This window comes from Pleurodeles waltl, chromosome 4_1, assembly GCF_031143425.1.
Source record: "Pleurodeles waltl isolate 20211129_DDA chromosome 4_1, aPleWal1.hap1.20221129, whole genome shotgun sequence".
NCBI classification, from domain to species: domain Eukaryota; kingdom Metazoa; phylum Chordata; class Amphibia; order Caudata; family Salamandridae; genus Pleurodeles; species Pleurodeles waltl.
In genome coordinates this window covers 289320596-289343408 of record NC_090442.1, presented here as the reverse complement: position 1 = coordinate 289343408, position 22813 = coordinate 289320596, and the positions used below count along the sequence as shown (strand labels likewise).

Genomic DNA, 22813 nt, shown 5'->3' with positions numbered 1-22813 from the left:
CCTAAACACACCCCTAAATTCTGTATTTAGGGGCTCCCCTGAACATAGGAAATCAGATTCCTGCAACCTAAGAAGAAGAGGACTGCTAAGCTGAAAAACCCTGCAGAGAAGACGGAGACACCAACTGCTTTGGCCCCAGAGACCTCTGAATCCTCAGAGGACTGCCCTGTTGTAGAAGGACCAAGAACTCCTGAGGACAGCGGCTCTGTTCACCCAAGACTGCAACTTTGTTTCAAAGGAGCAACTTTAAAACAACTGCGTTTCCTGCCAGAAGCGTGAGACTTGCTACTCTGCACCCAACGCCCCCGGCTCGACTTGTGGAGAAACAACACTTCAGGGAGGACTCCCCGGCGACTGCGAGACCGTGAGTAGCCAGAGTTGCCCCCCCTGAGCTCCCACAGCGACGCCTGCAGAGGGAATCCCGAGGCTCCCCCTGACCGCTACTGCCTGCTTCCCAGATCCCGACGCCTGGTAAAGACTCTGCACCCGCAGCCCCCAGGACCTGAAAGATCGGAACTCCAGTGCAGGAGTGACCCCCAGGAGGCCCTCTCCCTTGCCCAGGTGGTGGCTACCCCGAGGAGCCCCCCCCCTTGCCTGCATCGCTGAAGAGACCCCTTGGTCTCCCATTGATTTCAATTACAAACCGGACGCGTGTTTGCACACTGCACCTGGCCGCCCCCGTGCCGCTGAGGGTGTACTTTCTGTGCTGACTTGTGTCCCCCCCGGTGCCCTACAAAACCCCCCTGGTCTGCCCTCCGAAGACACGGGTACTTACCTGCTGGCAGACTGGAACCGGGGCACCCCCTTTTCCATTGAAGCCTATGCGTTTTGGGCACCACTTTGAACTCTGCACCTGACCGGCCCTGAGCTGCTGGTGTGGTAACTTTGGGGTTGCTCTGAACCCCCAACGGTGGGCTACCTTGGAACCAAACTTGAATCCCGTAGGTGGTTTACTTACCTGCAAAAACTAACTAACTCTTACTCCCCCCAGGAACTGTTGAAAATTGCACGGTCTAGTTTTAAACTAGCTATATGTGATTTATTTGAAAACTGTGTATGCTATTTTGATTATTCAAAGTTCCTAAAGTACCTACCTGCAATACCTTTCATTTGAAGTATTACATGTAAAATTTGAACCTGTGGTTCTTAAAATAAACTAAGAAAAGATATTGTTCTATACAAAAACCTATTGGCCTGGAATTGTCTTTGAGTGTGTGTTCCTCATTTATTGCTTGTGTATTTACAACAAATGCTCAACATTACTCCTTTGATAAGCCTACTGCTCGACCACACTACTACAAAATAGAGCATTAGTATTATCTCTTTTTGCCACTATCTTACCTCTAAGGGGAACCCTTGGACTCTGTGCATACTATTCCTTACTTTGAAATAGTGCATGCAGAGCCAACTTCCTACAGCTAGTGTTTACAGTAATCAAGGAGGTGAGCATCAAAGGCTTCACTGCCCATGATATCTAATCTCTTGTCTCCCACTAAAGGACAAAACCCCTCTCGCCTCGACCATGCTGGCAGCCGGGAAAATTAGCTAGAAAAGGAGCCATACACCCCCCAAAGACTAATCACACGGTTAGGGTGGGCTGGAAGGCTAAGTACATCCTAAAGAAGGGTTCTGCCATGTTTGCAAACATTAGGAATTAAGGGTTCTGGATAGGAAACTGACATAATCCCACAGGAAGTAGTCACTTCAGGGGCAGGCTAGCTGCAGGGACCAGTAGCCCACTGGCCACTGTCCCCCATACACTTAAAGTCCCTAAACCAGGATTTAAGGGGCTCCCCTGGCACCAGATTCTCAGTGGACTCTGAAATCAAGAAGAGATACGAAGAAAACGCTGTCACCAACAATACAACTTCGGACTCCGCCGCAGCACAAAGAGAGAACTCTCAAGCGCCCTGAGAAGACCATATACTGGAGCTGTGTGATTGACGTGTGCCTGTGGTGAAAACTCATTGCTCCTAGAAAGAGGGACTCCAGTAGACACCAGAAACCTAAAACAGACTCCCCTGTCTGTTGGTACCAGTCACCTGCAACCTGCAGAAGAAAATTGCCCCATAAGTGCAACCCGTCGGGCAACTTATGAGGGAGCCCAATTAAAGTCGGTGACCTGCACTCCGGGAGTGGTAGTGAGGCTCTCACCAAGTTGAGCCACTACCCCTTCCGGATGACCTCCAGTAGACAAAGGAACTGTGGACTACATTTACCACTGCTTAGCAGTGTCAGTCGCCAGCTCGGTAACTGACAGCTTCTCAGACATCACAGTGTGAATCTGCATTCTCAAGGAGTCTTTGTTGAGAAGGGCAGCAAGGCATCTTTGGAGCAATTAGTCCCGATGATTGACAGCTGCAAGGCCACTACTGTACCCCAAGCTGCTTCAGCTAATGAATTCAGGTCCTGGGATCTCACAGTACTCTACTTTCCAAGGGTAGAGTGCGAGTCCATCCTTAAGTGTGCATCTGCCAAGTGCTGCATTTTGACAGTGGATCCAGTCAGCACCAAGAACAGCCAGAGAACATCTGCACCTGGACACCCTAGGCAAGGTAACTAGGAACTGGCTGAGTCTTGGTCTAGGGAACCACAAGACCTTAACTCTAAGTGGGTTCCCCAGAGCTCACCTTAAAAGTGACCGATAGCACACTAATATTTGACTCCTATTGAAGTCAAAGGGGCGTTTGACCATTAAAAAGTACTTTACTTTTCAGCTCTTTAAAAATGCATAACTCCGGGTTGTGTGTAAGATAAAAAGTTTGTTTTGGTGTCTAAATTAAGATAAAAATTCTCTTTCTTTTTATAAACTGGTGTTGGATTTCTTTTTAATGGTGTCATTTACTTTCGTCCATGTAGTTGTTGCGAAATGCTTTACACATGTTACTCTAGGTAGTCCGACTGCTCTTTGCCACTCTACCAGGACTGCGATAAGGTTTACTAGTGTGACCAGAAGTTCACTTCTGGGTAATGTGCTATTATTAAATGCTAAAACTCCCCAAACATACCACATAACACCGCTACCTTGCTACAAGCCCCAAAAAGGACAACAAGCCAACTGGGGTTATCTGGGCATGCCAGAACAAGACAAAGTAACATATTTAGGCGACTGTGATGAAGTGTCAGCTGGGTACAGGACCGAGTTTGGCACGTTGGAAAGTGTACCAGGTTGTACTTGGGAAAAGATGTGAGGTTCTGCTTCAAGTTGTGTTGCACAGAGTCAGTTCAGATGAAACTACTGATCAGAAGTCGCGAGGTGCTGTGATGCGAGGTTCTGCGTCAAGCTGCATCAGTTTAACAGGGGGTGAAACCTTAGACAAGGAAGAGTGCGCTCTGATGCCAGCCTAGGGTCCAGGCAGCATCTCTTGGGGATCACGACTCACTCAAACAGAGGCCAGCAACAGGGCACAGGCAGGTCCATTTGGATCTGGTCAGATGCAGGACAGGTCTCCGGAACATTTGATGTCCCAATAGCACACCCAGGAGGCCAGCCAGCTAGTCCATGAAATCACTCTGGTGGCTTGGGTTCAAGAAGCAGGTGCAACTTCTTTCCTCAGGAAGCAGGGCAGTCCTAACACCAGGCTAGCAGGACAGTCCTTCCAGCACCAGGGTAGTAGAAGTGATTTGATGAGTAGCTCAGAAGGTTCAATACTTCCATCTGGTGCCAGCCTTTGAAGTGGGGGATTCCCTATACTACATCCATATCTGGTTCTTGGAAGTTATTCCCTTCCCCTGTAAAGGCACCAAGAAGACTGGGGTGATGAACGATTAATGTCAGCTTTGTGTGTGCTGGAGTATGAGGCTGGGTACAGTTCCACCCCCAACCACCTAGCAAGAAGGCCCATCCCATCCACACATTGCCCCCTTTTGTGTCAATGGAAGTAGTACACAAACTGCGACAGCAGAGCCATTCACAGTCATGTGACCCAGGATACTGGCAGAAGGCACAAGTGGGTAGGACAAGAAAATGCCAACTTTTTTCAAGTTGCATTTACAGAATTGAGACTTAAAATCTGGCTTTACCATTAAAAGAGGACTTTAAATTAAAATTAATTTGTGTGCAAACATAAATTTTTATATCTGCTCCCACAAATAACTTATTAGGTGAAATAAGGTAAGGCCCTGGAAGAGTGAGAATGACTTTAAACCCACATATCCTACTTTTTAAATACAATGCTCTAAGAGACTTTAGGGCCTACCTTAGCACTGACCTATGTATTAAACAAGCATCGGCAAAGCCAATAGGTTTCGCCTATGTGAAGCCTGTTAGCTTTGCCATTTTTTTTTTCACGTGTTGCATAGCACAGCAAACTGCTAAGCAACATGGCTTAAAGTATAAAAAAAAAGCACTATGACTTGGCCAGCATTGACTGAGTCATAGCACTTTAAAATGTTTTACTTTAAGCCACATTGCACAGCAGCCCGCGCTACTGGGCAATATGTAAAAACAGGGTGGATTGGTGGAGTCAAGCAATGTGAGGAGTGAGGGCAGGAAAGACATCGGAGAGTAGGAGGAGGTTGTTGGGGGGGGGGGGGGGGGGGGGGGAGGTTGGATGGAACCCCTGGGAGGTCGTCAAGCAAAAACAAAAAACCTGAGGGTGTGGTATGGTTAAGCAACACAATGGAGGATGGTAGGAAAGACACTGGAGTGGAAAAGACATCAGCAAGTGGGAGGAGGGGTTTGTATCAAATCAATGAAATAGTGAAAAAAATGGTTCCTTTTTTATTTTTGAAATACCCAATAAAATTACAAGCAGAAGAACGCCTTGTTTAAAGCCATTTAAATTAATATTTGTTTAACTTTTTCCGCAAGAAAAAAGGCAAAGTGCTAGGTGAGCTTCTGGAGAGAATTCTCTGCTCTTGGCTCTGTCCCAGAGAAAAGATGGGTAGATGGCCAGAGATGGCAACTTCGGACCTGGGAAACCAGGTTTAAGTCTTGGTGTCTGCTTAACAATCTGTGATTCTGAGCAAATCACTTTATGGCTTGATTAAGCGTTTGGCAGTCGGCTTTGCTAACCACCAGACCCGTGGTGAGGAGACCGCAGTCGAGGTGGCAGTCTCCCTACCGGCCCCATTACGACTTTCCCACTGGGCTCACAGGCGGGAACCAAGGTTTCCGGCTGTCAGCCCAGTGGGAAAAGGTGCAGCAGCATTGCCACCAGCTCATAACACAGCTTGCTATAACGCTGACACATGCAGGCGGTACCAGCACCCTTGAAATGCGCACTGACAGACAGTGTGCATTTCAAGGGGGCCCCTGGACTGCCCATACCATGGGCAGTTCAGGCCCCCCCCTGCGGTCCTTACACTTGTTCCCCACCAGCCTTTTCATGGCATTTGAACCGCCATGAATAGGCTGGCGCTGAACAAGGTTGTAATCAGCAGGGCGGCACCGAATTTAGCGCCGCCCTGGCTGATTACAACCTGCACCATTGTCATCCTGTCAGGATCAAAGATCCTGGCAGGGATGGTGTTAGGTTGGCAGGTTGCCCGCCAACCTCGTAATGCGACAGTCATACGGGCAGTCCAAACACCAGTGCGAGTTTGGTTGTCCGTTGACCACCAGACTCATAATACAGCCCTTAATCTCCTCGAGCCTAAAAAAAAAAATTAACGTGTAATGTGATGTGAAGGACTCCAATACCTTCGGGTCGATATACAACTGCAAAAAAATATATATATTTTACTAAACTGCTAGCACTATGTGTTAAGTAATCCTTACATTGTCTGAGGCTATATTTTAGCATGAGTGCAGTATACAGAACTTCACCCCTTCTCTCCCAGTGTATCCCTGTGAGAATTTAACTCACTATAAATGATTAACAATTACCCCACCCTCACACAATAAACGACATAACGCGGCGCAATCAAACTAATTGCTGCAGGCTGTAAATAGTATTCTGTAAACAACAGAGGACTGTTTGTGGAGTTCTGCAGCAGTAACTCTTGCTTTTTAGCACAGTGTAACAGCTCGGGAACACTGGGTAAACAGTGAAGAGTTTAAAAAATGTGTGATTTGGCTTGAAGGAGAGCCAACTAATAAAACTGTAACGCAGCCCTTTCATGGCACCCACAACAAGATCCTGCTGCTGCTAGATGCAAATGTGTCAAAAAGGTAGAGTTCCATATTAGGAGGGGGTGGTCAGTGTGAGGAGTGCAAGCAAGAGAAAGAACGACAACAGTGGAAGCAAGTAGAGTAAGTGCCATCCCAGACACAATCCCTCCCGGGGCACCGTCTCCCCATTCGGTGCTGGGACACAGACATACTGTGAAGAAGCCCCACACTCTAGCAGAAGTGCACCCCCCTGGCACCTGGAGGATATTAGCATAAACTCGGTCAAAAGTCATTCAACTGACTGCAGCGCTTAGAAAAACACTTCAAAGGGAACAACGTGCTTCACCAGAGATAAATAAAAAAAAGAAAATTAAAAAATCTATATTTAAAAGCATGTTGGATGCTGGTTTAGCATCTCATTTTAGACATACACCAAGAAGTGTGCCATGTTGTAGTTATTTGTTAATTTTGCGTTCACAATAAATAAATGAGTGGTGTTTCCTTGTGGAATGTTTCTAAAAAGGCTGACTTATAGAGCAGAAGACCGTCCGAAAAACACATGTCCACTTATGGAGTGCTAGAGCACAAATTTTAAAAAAGTACCTCAAAAAGCACGAGACCAGTGGAAGGACATTGGCCACCAGCGACAAACAGTACTTGGTCCTAACTCTAGGGAACAGCTGAGGAAAAGAAGTATAACCTGATGACATGGTCCGGATGCTACTGACCAGTGAGAAGCAAAATAAATGAGTGACCATGAAGCCAACAAATGGTAAGTAAAGGGCAGGCTGAAACACCCCTTTGAAGATTTTTTATTTTAAGGAGATTGCGCAAGCGAAACATAACAATTACGGTTTAGATGGGCAAAACGTATATTTTGCCAGGTCGAAACGGCAGATTAAAACTGAACTAAAGGCTGCAGTGGCAGGCCTGAGATGTTATAAACAGGCTACTTTAATGGGCGGCAAGAGTACTGCAGGCCCACTAGTAGCAATTCAATTATATAGCCCGAGTACATAGAGTATCATTTTCTAGAGGCTGACATGTAAGTTAAATGTGACAATTAGAAGTAGGCTAATTCTACCATGTTTTATGAAGACAGCACATGCACTAGTAAGCAGTAGTAAACTGCACCAAGTCCTATAGCCTACCTTAGTACACACTGACCTGGGAACGGACACACCGGTTGTGGTGTACACAATGCAGGAAGAGGAGGTGAAGAACGGAGCAACCAAGCATTCCCACACCCAAGGCTCACTGTAGTACAGACTGGATGCCAAGTGAGACCCCTCCCACCTTGTCTCTGTGCTGAGATGGAGGAGGCAGCAGAGACTCCCCCACACCACCGCAGCCCTCACGTACCCACTTTTGGACCCATACCAAAGTCATGACAGAGGCATGCCAAGAAACATAAAGAGCCAGCCGGGGAGAACTAGGACTACAACGGCTGCAGAAGGGGCCAAGTGTGTGTGCCACGGCTGGGCAGGCAGGTTTGCAACTCATTTGAGCTAGATCTCCTGTCTCTCCACTCACCATATTCCCTTAACTCCATACGAGGGGAACACCAAAAGCAGAGGCTGCCAACAAGCTCCATCAGGAGAGTTGAGCCTGTGGTGGCGGGCTGTATTTGCTGGTGGGTGGGGTGGCGTTCTGTCTTGCTCTGCTAGCCTAGGGTAGCTTGAGGTGGAGACCATGCATCAGTTGCGCCTTGAGAAGGCAAAAAAAAAAAAAAAAAAAAACACACACCACACACACACGCAGCTTGAGCCCCTCGCAACTCTATTCTTTCTCAATAGGTGCTCTACCATCTCAACATTTGCCTAACTTTCTCTTGTATTCCACATTAGTATTTGCCCCAGCCTATCACGGTTATATTTAAGCAAGATACTGAGAACTTCCGTTCAACTCATCACAGCAAGCACAAACACCATGAATCTTGGTGGGGGCCAAAGGTTTCCTTAATGATCCAATTTGAATCGGAATACTGATTCCCTGGGAAATTACAGGCTACAGAGGTTCTTGCTGGCTGAATCCCTTCAGCGACCCGAAAAGTTAAAGTAAAGGGAGAAGCAGGACAGGGCGGCTCAAAGAGATCCTGGTCTTTGTAGAATATAACAATCCAGGTACTGCTAATTAATTAGGCTAACCATTCAAATTTCAAGCGTGGCCTGGCCATGTGCTCAGGCGGAACAAGGTCTGCATAATCTTTTACCACCATCACGACCACAAACTTACCACCAATATTAATCTATTCCTGTAAGACACAGACTGCCCCACCACTGAGAGTACAAAAAAGGGGAAGTGGTGGCCCAAATCACCGAGAAAAAAAAAAAAATGGTGTAACCAACTCTAGTCCTGTCAACAGCATCAATAGCATGGTCCACAGGACAAGCCAGTACAGTTCGGTCTCAGAAAAAACAAAACTTCAGCACTAACATCCTCATCCCATGGAACTGCTGTCAGCAGAGGAATAAACGAAACTCTCAGGGAAAGTAGAACATAGACATGTAGCACAACTGAATAATGGGACACCATGCTGAACACCTTACAAGTTGCAAAAGAGGTCCTAAATTACCACTTGATGAAGCTCGACTTACAGGTGGTCCTTATAAACAACCTTGAACTGTTTGTCACCAGTACTGATGAAAATTTTGAAAAACTAAATTTGCTCATCACCAGAGCCCAGTCCAGGGGGTGAGGGTGGAGTGGGGGTGTAATTCTTTAGGTCAGTTTCCCCGGTTCACCTGGCACAGATATATTGAGTGCCCTACCTACGGTCTATTTTGATGAAGGAACTAAAGATAAAAGGGCGCCTGCAGGCTCTCCATTACAAGATCATCTAGGAGTGAGGAGAAACTCCCTGTAACCCCTCTAAAATTCCCTGGTGGCTGCCTCATCTCCTGCAGGATGGTCATTATAAAGACAGTCTCATGCCAAACTCTACATCTCAAATGTCTTTGGGCTAGGAAGCACCATTTGAATTCACCCCCAAATAGAAAGTATTGTTACTTGAGAGAACAACAGAAGCAAAACGTTCCTTTCTGACTGCCGCAGGACACAACCATGATCGGGGAAAGGATACACCGGAAGAACTAAAAAGCACCCTACTTATATAGTAAATACCTTACTGGCATGATATCAGCAAACACCTTGCTGTGCTCTGCACCATCAACATTGACCAAAGAAATGCAAACCGTTACTGCTTTGGGACAGAAAGCCTCACCTGGATCGAAAAACAATGATGAAAGTGGAAATGAAAACAAGTTACTCATCAATAATTTAAAAAAAGCATCCCAGAAATCAAATAACTCGCAAGAAACTGTGCAAGAGGAGAAAAAAAAAAAAACAACACCTTTCAGCTACCACTATAATGGAAAAACACAAACAGCACTGCAGTGTTCCTGTGATAAATTGGGGTATGACCCCTGATCAAGCAGCAACCACTATAGTTATCAGGGTAAAGCACAAGCAAACCCCAAATTAACCTGTTCTCACCCTCTGGTAGCTTGGTACAGAGCCATCAGGCTCAGCTTGAAGCAATATATAAAGTATTTGTGCAACACTTCTAACAAAACAAAAAATAATAATAATCAGCATTTAATAAACAAAAACAAAACAAGACCAAAACGACAAAAACACACACAATCAGTAGAACCCAAGTCCTGTTCCGCCGACAGAGGAACCAGTTGAGGGGGCTAGCAAATCAATGGCAGTGGTGTGGATAAGGTGCACAGCAGAGGCAACGCGCTGGTTCCAATGAAGCTGTGATGTGGAGCCTTATCGTCAAGGCTGCCGTCAGCAAGGGATACAAGGACCTACATCAGGGAAGCACTGTGCAGTTTGCTGGTTCAAAGGCGATGCGTTGAACCCAAGATGCAATCAATGAATCAATTACCATTTATAAAGTGTGGCTTATCACCCAGGGGGTCTCAATGCGCTAGCTGGGGGACATGTGCCAGTCAAAGAGCCAGGTCTTGAGATCCTTCCTGAACTGAGCCAGCGATGGAGACTGCCTAAGTGGAGCAGCATTGTGTTCCAGGTCTGCACGGCAAGGTAAAAGGATCTTCCTCCAGCCATACTTTTCTTGATCCTGGGGATCGTAGCAAGGGCCAGTTGCGCTGAGCAGAGCTGTCTGGAGGGGGTGTAGAAGGAGAGGTGGTGATTGAGATAGGCAGGTCCGACATTGTGGAGGACCTTGAATGCGTGGGTCAGGAGTATGAAGGTGATGGGTTTGTTGATGGGGAGCCAGTGTAGGTCTCAGGTGGGTGGAGATGTGGCTGTGGTGGGGGGGATGTCCAGGATCAGTCTGGCCACAGCATTCTGTATCCTCTGGAGTCTTCCTTGGAGTTTTTTGTTGATTCTGGCACAGAGGGTGTTGTCGTAGTAGAGTTTACTGCTGACAAGTGCCTGCGGTAGCGATGTGGGTCTTCTGCACTGGGTCCAACCCATGCAGCAGCAGCAATCTATCGGTTCTGCTCATACAGCTTGAAGCAGGGGTGCTTTGTGGTGCCTCTTCTTTTTAACCTATTTATCTTCGACCTTTTGAGGAACTTGGGCCTGATGAATGTACAGCCACCCAAATTGGAATGTGAATCAACTTCCAACGCGCTAATGACCTACTGTTGATGAGTAAGATGAGATTAGGCCTCCAAAAATTGCTGAACGAACTTCACACCTTTATAATCACAAAACAACTTGAAATCAGTTTGAACAAGAGCAAAGTGCTTAAAAAAAAAAAAAAAAAAAAACACACACCCTGGTGTCTAGAGCATTAATGGGAAACCCACAGCAAATGAAAATACGTTCAAGTACTTTGGGTTCAGTGGACAGCAGAGCACCTTCAAATCAGCAAAACCACCAAAGGAAGGCTGAAGCGGGCTCCCTCAACTTTGCTTTTGGAATATTATCAAGGTCATTGAAAGTCAGAGCTATGGCCCTTAGCTAAAAATTCTTAGTGCAAGGCTAACTCCTACCTTAACCTATGGGAGTGAAATTATGGGGGGGGGGGGGGGGGGGGGGGAGAAGATTCATATTTTTTTAGACCAGTTAACTGCTAAAACATGCCGACTAACTATCTGCTTAACGAAATGTGCTTCCCAAGAACAAGTGCACCTAAAGTTTGGTCTCACAAAGCAGAATCTTGCCAGACAAGGACCTTTCCTTAAAGCTTGTCATCAATTCAAAGCAGCACAGAAGGGAACCTTGGACAACCTGGCCTGGCAAATAAATGTCCCGTTGGGAGCCTCGCCATGCAGTGACTATATGGCCTCTTTTCTACAGTCACTGCGAGTATCAGACTTTTGGCTGAGGCATGCACAGGGAACACATGTAAAAGGATTTTACAGAAGCAAATCCGTCTGATTTTGTGAATGGAGGACAAAAGAGTTGTGCAAACAAGTTAATCCCTGACAAATTACAACTGTCACTCCTTGCGCCCACAGCTTTACCTGTTTGCTTGTTGCTTTTATTTAAAAAAAAAAAAAAAAAAAAAAAGTGTAGGTTCATATGGTATGGCTTTGCCAACACTGGATAGCTTAGCCCCTAGTTCAAAACATCAAATAGTACTTATCGCAGGCTGTGTGGCAAGGAAACACTACACATATAATATACATCCATAGGCGCTGAAAGTAGGGTTGCTGGGCGTTGCATCACCCCGAGAAATAACTATGCTGGAGATCAGAAGGTGAAAGAACAGTAAAGATGCTTTTATCTTACCACATTTGCTGTGTACTCATACACAGAGGTCAAATGTCTAACATGGAGACTAGAGTTTACTTTTCATTCTCCGAAGACAAGTGCAACATTTAAACACTTTCAGATGGGCTGTACAAGTAGATCAGCAAAAGAAATAATTAATTACGCATGGTTTACTATAAAGTATTATAGAAACACATCTAATTAGAATCAAAACAAATTCACACCAGATGGCTACATAATAAACCTTTACCACTCTTGCTTAGGTGACTTGGGTGATGGAGCATTTTTGGCAGCATCCCCGCTTTGAAAATTGTTCCAGCATCACTTTATACATCTGTCCAAAACACCTGGCCGAACGAAGACGCCTCCAAAGTGAATAACTTGGGGGGCGCACCTGTGGACACGCTGTCATTTAGCGCATGGAACCAACAAACGCGGTACTCAAGGCAGGCTTCCTTTAACTCCTGATATTGTCAACAAACTGAGGCTGTATGTCCCGCTTCCAGCCAGGCATGCCGTCTACTGACTTACTAAACAGGCTGTTCGAGAAATTGCCTCATTCATGTGAACTAACAGAACGGAAACTAGAACCGGACGTTTCACAACTATTGTATTTGTTCTGAATTGAGAGCCAGATCCCTGGTAAACAAGTTTAAAGGGTGCACAGCAGAACACACACTTTAATTGCCCTATGATTTGTACAGCACATCACTTTTTTTTTTTGTTTAATTTGTTCCGTGATAGTATATATTCCAAATAGAAACATAAGAAGCGAGCCTGTCCTCGGCGGTAGTAACAATATTCGCACATTATTACCACTTTCCTTGGCACCAAAGTGTTAACGTCTGACTGCAAAAATAAACTGGTCTTTATTTAGCTTTTAACTCGTTTCTCTTTTGTACCGCATGACATGCCCTTAATGGCTTGAAATTTGCACACGACCGAATGTGCGCCTTGGAGTTCAGATACCGACGTGACCCAGATATTACACGAATGAACGAGTACTGCTCATTCAATTTTAGCTTTGCAAAAATTATATGTGTTTATAATACAGCATCTAAAGAATTTTCAAATTAGTTCTTGCGCATTGTTCGGAATCTCCGACTTTCACGGCTTCCCATGAACCCTCACAAATAAAAACATATCTGCATAAGAAACATTACTATGTCTTCGATGAATAACTAAGAGCCCCTCCCTCCTATTGAGTACTGATTACTTCTTACATTATGGAAGTGTCTGCACTTCTAGGGAGGTCGGCAATATTTTCACTAGGAGAGTACTGACTCAGTAGCAAACGGACTCTGGTATAATGGGAACCAGCACTTCAAATATTTCCGTTTAAAGCATTGCATTGGTGTACACAGTCCCGTTTTAGTATGCCGCAATGAAAGCACGCTGAGGCGCGACCTGACCGCTTGCAGCACTAGGTTCATATATAACAAACTCTGAAAAAGGCGGGGCACAACATGACTCAAGCCACAACCATTGTCGTTTTCTTTGCTAAAGGGATTTCCGCACAAACATGCACACACCTGTATGATTAGCAGGAAAACATAAGGAGATTTTGGTTAGTCCATTTGATTTTTTTCCTGCTTCGTATATTGGCACGAAGGCAGTCTTCAGCACCTCGGAAAAGCAAACGAAGCCAAAAACGTTCGTAATAACATGCACACCCAGATACACACGGGCCCTTCAGAAAAACCGACGAGGGTACCACCGGCAGACAAATAGCCCCCACCATACCTAATAGGGCCGAGCCCGCAGACAAGTCCCCGGGCAGCGTTGCACCCATTTACAACAACAGGCGACCACAGACGCCATCCCTGCGCCCGCCTCAGTCGCCGGGGCACGGAGAGCCGCGCTGGCCGTCCGTCCAGTGGCCGTGCCCAGGCCTAAGATGCTCGAGACCTTCCTTCCTGTGCAGTCACTCGTGCTGTGTTGAACAGACTCCACTCACTTTCGCTTTCTCTCGCGGAGGTCCATGGGACATTTCAGCAATGCGAGCGTCTCCGTAGCCATTAGGAACGCCAGGAAGACTTCTGAAGCCCGTAAGTTATTAGCTGCCGGACATCTTTAAAGGTTGCACTTCCTCCAACAGTGGGCGGAATAAACGGAGGCCAGGCCCCTTCTTTTAAAGGAACACTGCCTACCAGTGCTGCTCACACGGATTTCCCCTAGGACAACGTGAAAGAGAAGTAGAGGTTGGCGAACCAACGAGCAGTGCCAAGCTTGTGCACGTGCTGAGTCGTGAAAATAGTTGGCATGTAAATCACACAACACATCTGTAAGAAAATGCCTTCCTTGGAATCGTTACCCCCTGATTTTCTGCCTTTTGTTGATGCCAGTAAGGATTGAAAGTGTGCTGGGACCCTGCTAACCAGGCCCCAGCACCAGTGTTCTTTCCCTAAAACTGTACATTTATCTCCACAATTGGCACTGCCCTAGCACACAGATAAGTCCCTTGTAAAAGGTACCCCGGGTACAAAGGGCCCTATGGCGAGGGAAGGTCTCTAAGGGTTGCAGCATGTCTTATGCCACCATGCGGGACCCCTCGCACAGCACATGCACACTGCCTCACAGCTTGTTTGTGCTGGTGGGGAGAAAATGACTAAGTCGACATGGCACTCACCTCCGAGTACCATGCCCACCTCACACTGCCTGTGGCATAGGTAAATCACCCCTCTAGAGGGCCTTACAGCCCTAAGGCAGGGTGCACTATACCACAGGTGAGGGCATATGTGCATGAACAGGGTAGCCATAAAGAGTATATGGTCTGGGAGTTTGTCAGACACAAACTCCACAGTTCCATAATGGTTACACTGAAATCTGGGAAGTTTGGTATCAAAGTTCTCAGCACAATAAATGCACAGTGTTAGACTTTTCATCCTTGGCGAGGTATCCCTTAACATTTTGCCTCTGTTCCCCAGGTTGTTGATGTGTGCTGGAGTCTGATTTTGCTGTTTTTGTTACTCTGGGCACTTTACCACTGCTAACCAGTGCTAAAGTACAAGTGCTCCATTACCAAATGTGTATGTAATTGGCTTATCCATGATTGGCATATTTGGTTTACTAGTAAGTCCCTAGTGAAGTGTACTAGAGGTGCCAGGGCCTGTAAATCAAATGCTACTAGTGGGCCTGCAGCACTGGTTGTGCCACACACATCAGTAGCTCTGTAATCATGTCTCAGACCTGCCACTGCAGTGTCTGTGTGTGCAGTTTTAACTGTAAATTCGACTTGGCAAGTGTACCCACTTGCCAGGCCTAAACCTTCCCTTTTTTACCCCTAAGGTAGGCCCTAGGTTGCCCCAAGGGCAGGGTGCAGTGTATGGTTAGGGTGGGACATATAGTAATGTGTTTTATATGTCCTGACAGTGAAATATTGCTAAATTCATTTTTCACTGTTGCAAGGCCTGTCCTTCTCATAGGTTAACATGGGGGCTACCTTTAAATCTGATTAAAGTGTAGATTCCCTTTGGGAGTGGATGGACATGTGGAGTTTGGGGTCTCTGAGCTCACAATTTAAAAAAACATCTTTTAGTAAAGTTGATTTTAAGATTGTGTGTTTGAAAATGCCACTTTTAGAAAGTGAGCATTTTTTTGCTTATACCATTTCTGTGACTCTGCCTGTTTGTGGATTCCCTGTCTGGTTCAGTTTGACAGTTGGGGTGGTTTCACCTCACACTAGACAGTGACACAAAGGGGTGTAGTCTGCATTTCCTGAGGGAGGGGAGTAGGGGTCACTTACACCTGAAAGGGCTGTGCCTGTCCTCAAACAATGCTGTCTCCTACCCCTTGGTGAATGTCTGGTGCCTGGCCTGGGAAAGGCAGGATTTCACATTCAAAAGAGTCTTAACTTTGAAGTAGGCCTACTTCAAAGGAGATATTGGGTATAAGAAGGGCAACCAAAACCACAGACTTTAGAACACTTCTGGAAACAAGAGGAACCTCTGCCTGGAGAAGAGCTGAAGAAGAATAGCTGCCCTGCCTGTGACTATGCTTTGTTGCGCTATCCTGCAGTTGCTGCTTCTGCCAGAGTAAAAGGGCAAAGACTGGACTTTGTGTGCCTTCCATTTTGTGAAGAAATCTCCAAGGGCTTGATTTAGAGCTTGCCTCCTGTTGTTTGAAGTCTCAGGGACAGCAAAGACTTCTCTCTGCCAGCACCTGGAGTTTCTGGAGAGACTCCTGCTCTGACAAGTGGTGCCCTATCCAGTCCCTGGGCCCTTGAAAGAAAAGCTGGTGGAAATCCAAGGAAATCGACTTCGAACGACTTCGGATCGACACTGCTGCTGAATCCGGTGATGCCGCCTGCAACCGACTCCGTGATCTTCGCTGGAACACGATGACCTTCACAGGCCCGACGCCGCTGCAGCCCCGCTGAAGTCCGCGACTCCGTGATAGTCGCTGCACCATGTCGTGACCTGCGCCGCTCGAAGTGGGCGGATTCAACGTTTGGCACAGACGCCGCAATCCCCGATTTCGCTCATCGACTTGTTTTCACCCTTCACCAAAGGTACTGTACTTGGGGGTCTACGCGACTCCGTGTCCAGGGCCGCTGGTGTCAGCTTGTTGTGTTAACACCTCATCGAGGCATTTTGTGTTTCTAAGAGCTATTTTTCAATTTAATCTTTACAAATTCATAACTTGACTTGTGTATGTCGGATTTTTGTCATTTTGGTCTTGTTTTATTTAGATAAATATTTCCTATTGTTCTAAACTGGTGTTGTGTCATTTTGTAGTGTTTTCATTAAGTTACTGTGGGCCTCATTATGACCCTGGCAGGCGGCGGAGGCCGCCCGCCAGGATCCCGCCCTCCAAATTACCGCGCCGCGGTCAAAAGACCGCGGCGGGTATTACGAGTTTTCCCCTGGGCTGGCGGGCGGTTCCAGTTAAACCGCCCGCCAGCCCAGGGGAAAACGACCTTCCCACGAGGATGCCGGCTCGTAATCGAGCCGGCGGAGTGGGAAGGTGCGACAGGTGCTACTGCACCCGTCGCGTATTTCACTGTCTGCAAGGCAGACAGTGAAATACATTTTGGGGCCCTCTTACGGGGGCCCCTGCCGTGCCCATGCCATTGGCATGGGCACGGCAGGGGCCCCGCGACCCCCCCTACTGCCATCCTGTTCATGGCGGCTTTCCCGCCATGAACTGGATGGCGGTAGGGGGGGTCAGAATCCCCATGGCTGCGGAGCGCGCTCCGCAGCCATGGAAGATTCCAATGAGCAGCGGAAAGTCAGCGGGAGACCGCTGACTTTCCGCTTCTGACCGCGGCTGAACCGCCGCGGTCAGAATGCTCATTGGAGCACCGCCAGCCTGTCGGCGGTGCTCCCGTGGTCGGTGGCCCTGGCGGCCACCGGCCGCCAAGGTCAGAATGACCCTCTGTGTGTGTTGGTACAAATACTTTACACCTAGCACTCTGAAGTTAAGCCTACTGCTCTGCCAAGCTACCAAGGGGATAAGCAGGGGTTAGCTGAGGGTGATTCTCTTTTACCCTGACTAGAGTGAGGGTCCTTGCTTGAACAGGGAGTAACCTGACTGTCAACCAAAGACCCCATTTCTAACACACACTGATGCCAGTGTGGGATTTATTGTAAAATACACCCAGAGGGCATCCTAGAGATGCCCCCTGAATACCAGTCCGACTCTTAGTGCTAGGCTGACCAGTTTCTGCCAACCTGCCACAACCAGAAAAGTTTCTGGTCACATGGGGAGATTGCCTTTGTCACTCTGTGGCCAGGAACAAAGCCTGTACTGGGTGGAGGTGCTTCTCACCTCCCCCTGCAGGAACTGTAACACCTGGCGGTGAGCCTCAAAGGCTCATGCCTTTTGTTTCAGCACCGCAGGGCATCCCAGCTAGTGGAGAATCCCGCCCCTCCGGCCACTGCCCCACTTTTGGCGGCAAGGCAGGAGAGGATAATGAGAAAAACAAGGAGGAGTCACCCACCAGTAAGGACAGCCCATAAGGTGTCCTGGGCTGAGGTGACCCCTGCCTTTAGAAATCCTCCATCTTGAGATTGGAGGATTCCCCCAATAGAATTAGGGATGTGCCCCTCTCCCCTCAGGGAGGAGGCACAAAGAGGGTGTAGCCACCCTCCAGGACAGTAGCCATTGGCTACTGCCCTCCTGACCTAAACACATCCCTAAATTTAGTATTTAGGGGTGACCCAGAACCCAGGAAATCAGATTCCTGCAACCTACACAAAGAAGAAGGACTGCTGACCTGATAGCCCTGCAGAGACGACGGAGACGACAACTGGCTTGGCCCCAGCCCTACCGGCCTGTCTCCAGACTCAAAGAACCTGCACAGTGACGCATCCGACAGGGACCAGCGACCTATGAGGACTCTGAGAACTGCCCTGAAACCGAAGGACCAAGAAACTCACGAGAACAGCGGCACTGTTCACCAACAGCAACATTTTTGCAACAAAGAAACAACTTTGAAATAACTCCCCCTTCCCACCGGAAGCGTGAGACTTCTCATTCTGCACCCAACGCCCCCGGCTCGAGCTACAGAGAACTAACACCGCAGAGAGGACTCCCAGGCGACTGTGACTACGTGAGGAACCTGAGATGACCCCCCTGTAACCCACAGCGATGCCTGCAGAGAGGATCCAGAGGCTCCCCCTGACCACGACTGCCTGGTAAAAAGGAAGCCAACGCCTGGACCAAACACTGCACTGCAGCCCCCAGGACCGAGAGGAACCAACCTCTAGTGCAGGAGTGACCAGCAGGCGGCCCTCTTCCTCGCCCAGTCGCTGGATGGCCCGAGAAGCCCCCACTGTGCCCTGCCTGCATCGCCTAAGTGACCCCCGGGTCCCTCCATTGCTTCCTCTAGCGAACCCGACGCCAACTTTGCACACGGCACCCGGCCGCCCCGTGCCGCTGAGGGTGTGTTTTGTGTGCCTGTTTGTGTCCCCCCCAGTGCTCTACAAACCCCCCCTGGTCTGTTACCCAAGGACCCAGGTACTTACCTGCCAGCAGACCGGAACCAGAGCACCCCTGTTCTCCATAGGCGCCTATGTGTTTTGGGCCCTCCTTTGACCTCTGCACGTGACCAGCCCTGTGTTGCTGGTGTGATGACTTTGGGATTGCCTTGAACCCCCAGCGGTGGGCTGCCTATGCCCAGGAGACTGACTGTGTAAGTGCTTTACTTACCTGAGAAACTTAACCATACTTACCTCCCCCAGGAACTGTTGATTTTTGCAGTGTTAACTTTTTAAATAGCTTATTGCCATTTTCACCTATACTGTGTGTACTACTGCTTTAATTCAAAGTTCCCTACTTACCTGTGTGGAGTAACTTGCATTTTATGTATTTACTTCAAATCTTGAATCTTGTGGTTCTAAAATAAATTAAGAAATATATTTTTCTATATAAAAACTATAGGCCTGGAGTTAAGTCTCTGAGTGTGCGTTCCTCATTTATTGCCTGTGTGTGTATAACAAATGCTTAACACTACCCTCTGTTTAGCCTACTGCTCGACCACACTACCACAAAATAGAGCATTAGTATTATCTAATTTTGCCACTATTAACCTCTAAGGGGAACCCATGGACTCTGCGCACACTATCTCTCACTTTGAGATAGTATATACAGAGCCAACTTCCTACATTGGTGGATCAGCGGTGGGGTACAAGACTTTGCATTTGCTGGACTACTCAGCCAATACCTGATCACACGACTAAATTGCAAAAATTGTCATTATAAACTGATTTTTGCAATTTGAACTATTTTTCTACATTTTTCAAAAGTCCTGCTAGGGCCTTGTGTAAGTCCCTGTTAGCATTTCTTTTAGAGTTTAAATGTTTGTAAAAGTTTGGATTTAAGTTCTAGAAGTAGTTTTTAGATTCCTAGTAATCACAACTTTTGGAGTGATAATGTCTAATACAGATGAGATGGTGATGGAACTCAACCTCACCCCTTACCTGCACCTAGGGATGTCATAGTTAAGGTCTCTCTGTAAAATCAAAAAGATAAAAATTTGGTCCAACCCTACTAAAGTAAAGCTCCAGGAGCTTTTGGCAGAGTTCACAAGGTACTACCCCTCTGAGGATAATCCCTTAGATGGGGAAGTTAGTAAACAGGAGGATGATTTCCCCCTTCCTGTCTTAACCAGGGAGAACAGGGTTCCTCAAACCCTGACTCCACAAATCATAGTCAGAGAGACTGGTTCTTCCACAGGGGAGACCAGTAACTCTGGAAGCATTAAGGGCAGCCTCAATGAAGATGGCCTCCTGTTAGCCAGGATGGCCAAAATATTGGCTTTGGAGAAGCAGTTCCTAGCCATAGAAAGGGAAAGACAAGAGATGGGTTTAGGTCCCATCAATGGTGCCAGCAACATAACTAGGGTCAGGGAGAATACTGACATCCTAAAAATCCCCAAAGGGATTGTAACAAAATATAAAGATGGTGATTGTTGGAAAATGGGTTATTGGTAGGGCAGGTAGGTACCTACACCTAGCAACAAGCCACAAACCTCCACATAAGTACAGTTAGGTCTCAATAAATTAATCCCAGCTCTACCCTTGGTAGCTTGGCATCGAGCGTCAAGGCTTAACTTAGGAGACAAAGTGTAAAGCATTCAAATATCACAAAACAGTAATTAAATAAAACACAGGAAACAGTTTAAAAATCCAAAACTAATTTATAAAAATAGCTTATATTTTTATCTTTAAAATGACACAAAAACGATTAAAATCGGTTCAGGGGAACCGGAGATATGAATTTTTAAAGTATTATTATTTTCTAGCGCTTAGAAACAAAAAGCGCCAATCGGGTCATCTGGTTGCACCAGGACCGGGGCAAAGTCAAACTTTCAGGCCGACCGTGATGGAGCCCTGCTCGGCTACAAGTCGCGGGAGGCCTCGGTTAAAAAGTTACCTTCTGACTTAGTCTCTTTTTTGATGTTTTTCTTCCCCGGGACGAACCTGCCAGTTGGATCCGACCTCCTGGAGCCCTTGTCCGGATACGCGAAGTCGGTTTCCTCGGTGGTGATTTTTACCTTCAGACTTAGTCGTTTTTTCGAGATGAAAATCCTTCGACCGGGGTAAACCTGGATCTTGATCCGACGTCCGTGGAGCCCTTCTCGGATACGATGGCTGGAAGGTCCCGGTCAACTTTTTACGTTCGGACTTAGTCTCTTTTTTGGATGTTTTTCTTTACCGGGACGAACCACGAAGTCAGGCCGGGTCGCGGTTGAGGCAAGCCGGCTAGAATTTCCGTGTCGGGTCGGTCACTTTATGGAGCTTTTTAAAAAAAATTCTCCAATCTTTTCCAAACTTCTGGGGCTTCACCCAGATGTTCTTTTAAGGTTCTTTTGGGGTCCACAGCTCACCCCAAGGGTCCAGAAGTTCTGTGATGGTCCTTGGGGGGTGCGGACTTCAACTCCCAGAATGCACCTGGCGCAAACTCCTTTTTGGCCACTGGACAGTGGTCAGCTGGTCGCTTTCTTCAGGAGTTAGTGCAGGGGACTCTGGTTAGCAATTTTTCACCTGTAGCAAACAGGGAGTCCCTCCTTGAACCAGTTGAAGCCAGGCAAAGTCCTTCTTGTGGTGAAGCCCAAGTGTGCAGCTGGTGCAGTCCTTCTGAGTGCAGGTTCCAGGTGCAGGCCAGGGGTCCAGCAGGGCAGTCCTTCTTCTTCTTTAGTTCCTTTCTTGTTGAATTCTGGAGGGGATCTGAGGCGTGGGTGCAGGTCTGCCAGTTTTATCCTTGCTCCTGGGTGAAAAGCAGGGGGGCCCTGGTTCTCCAATCAGGGACAGGGTCGTCCCCCTGTGATGACCACTTCCTGGGAAGTGTGGCAAAAATCCATCCCAGAAGGCAACAGTCTCTAAAAATCCAACATGGATGAATCTGATTTTTGGAGGTTACATCTGGCTGAGCCCACCCACTGGTGTGGCTAAAAATCATAACACACCCCTCTCCTGCCCTCTCCTAATCTAATCAAGGGGGCACCTAATTGTCTGGGGTTGCAGGATGTGGGGGTGTTGCTGGGTGCTCCAAATGTCCTTCTCTGCCTTTGAAGACCAGTTTGGCAGCCCTCCCCCTTCCTGCCTCACCATCTGCTGAGGGGAGATTCTCTCCCCCAAGCACATTCCTTTGTGTGAAGTCAGGCCACTTAACACCTTATCAAGGTAGCCTGGCAGAAGCTGCTGCAGGCTGGCCAATCAGAGCACAGCAGCAAAAACAATGCAGAGCTGAAATTGGCAACTTTTTAGGTAAAGTCTAAACTTTTTACCTGAACAAGTTATATTAAATCCAACAACTGGAAGTTGTGGGATTTATTACAACAATTAATTTGATACCAAATTCTTGGTATGTAACATTTAAGGAGACTTTAAAATTTAAAATAAAGTCTGCCCATTCTAGCCTATGAAGGCCATTTACTTCAATGAGGGAAAAACGAATTTGGCTGTTTTTACCTCACCAGGGCTTATAAATCTATTTTTATAAAGTCCCTGCTTATAGTTACATGGCACCCAGCCCTAGGGGCACATAGGGCACACCTTAGGGGTGACTTATATGTAAAAATAAGGTAGTTTAAGACTTTGGAAAACCTTTAATTCCAAAGTCGAATTTGCATATAACTTTAATTTAAAAGCAGCCAGCAAAGCAGGCCTGCCTTTAAAATGACACTGGGCACCTCAGCAGTGCACCTAGGTGTGCACCACCTATGCTGTGGTCCCTAAACCTACATGCCCTACCATATACTAGGGACTTATAGGTAGGTTAACTTAGCCAATTATGATTAGCCTAATTTGCATATTGATTTTACACAGAGCACAGGCCCTGGGACTGGTTAGCAGTACCCAGGGCACCATCAAAGTCAGGAAAACACCAGCAAAAAGAGGAAAATGGGGGCAAAAAGTTATGGGGCCTCTGCAATCAGCCCTGTTTTCTCACAGTGATGATATCACCAAATGGTTCACAGCTTTTGAGAGGGCTTGTGCAACCAGAAAAGTAAACAGATCTCACTGGAGTTCTCTCCATTGGGAAATGATTACCGGAAAGTGTAGGGATAGACTCTTCACACTCTCTGGTAAAGATGCAGAATCCTATGACCTCATG

General features: G+C 47.1%; 1 protein-coding gene across 3 annotated transcripts in view; it reads right to left on the bottom strand.

Annotated features, from left to right (window-relative positions):
* Window positions 1-22813, bottom strand: part of TMEM19 (transmembrane protein 19) — a 547743-nt gene that overhangs the window by 137254 nt on the left and 387676 nt on the right. Inside the window, exon 1 of one of the 3 annotated variants that reach the window (XM_069228347.1) lies at window positions 13710-13933. The exons of 1 other annotated variant lie outside the window; for it this stretch is intronic. In XM_069228347.1, coding sequence (XP_069084448.1) covers window positions 13710-13742 — 33 coding nt within the window. In that variant the 5' untranslated portion in view covers window positions 13743-13933. Of the gene's footprint in view, window positions 1-13495; window positions 13934-22813 lie in introns of those variants that run through there. One more of the 3 variants, XM_069228348.1, reaches the window with a different exon arrangement.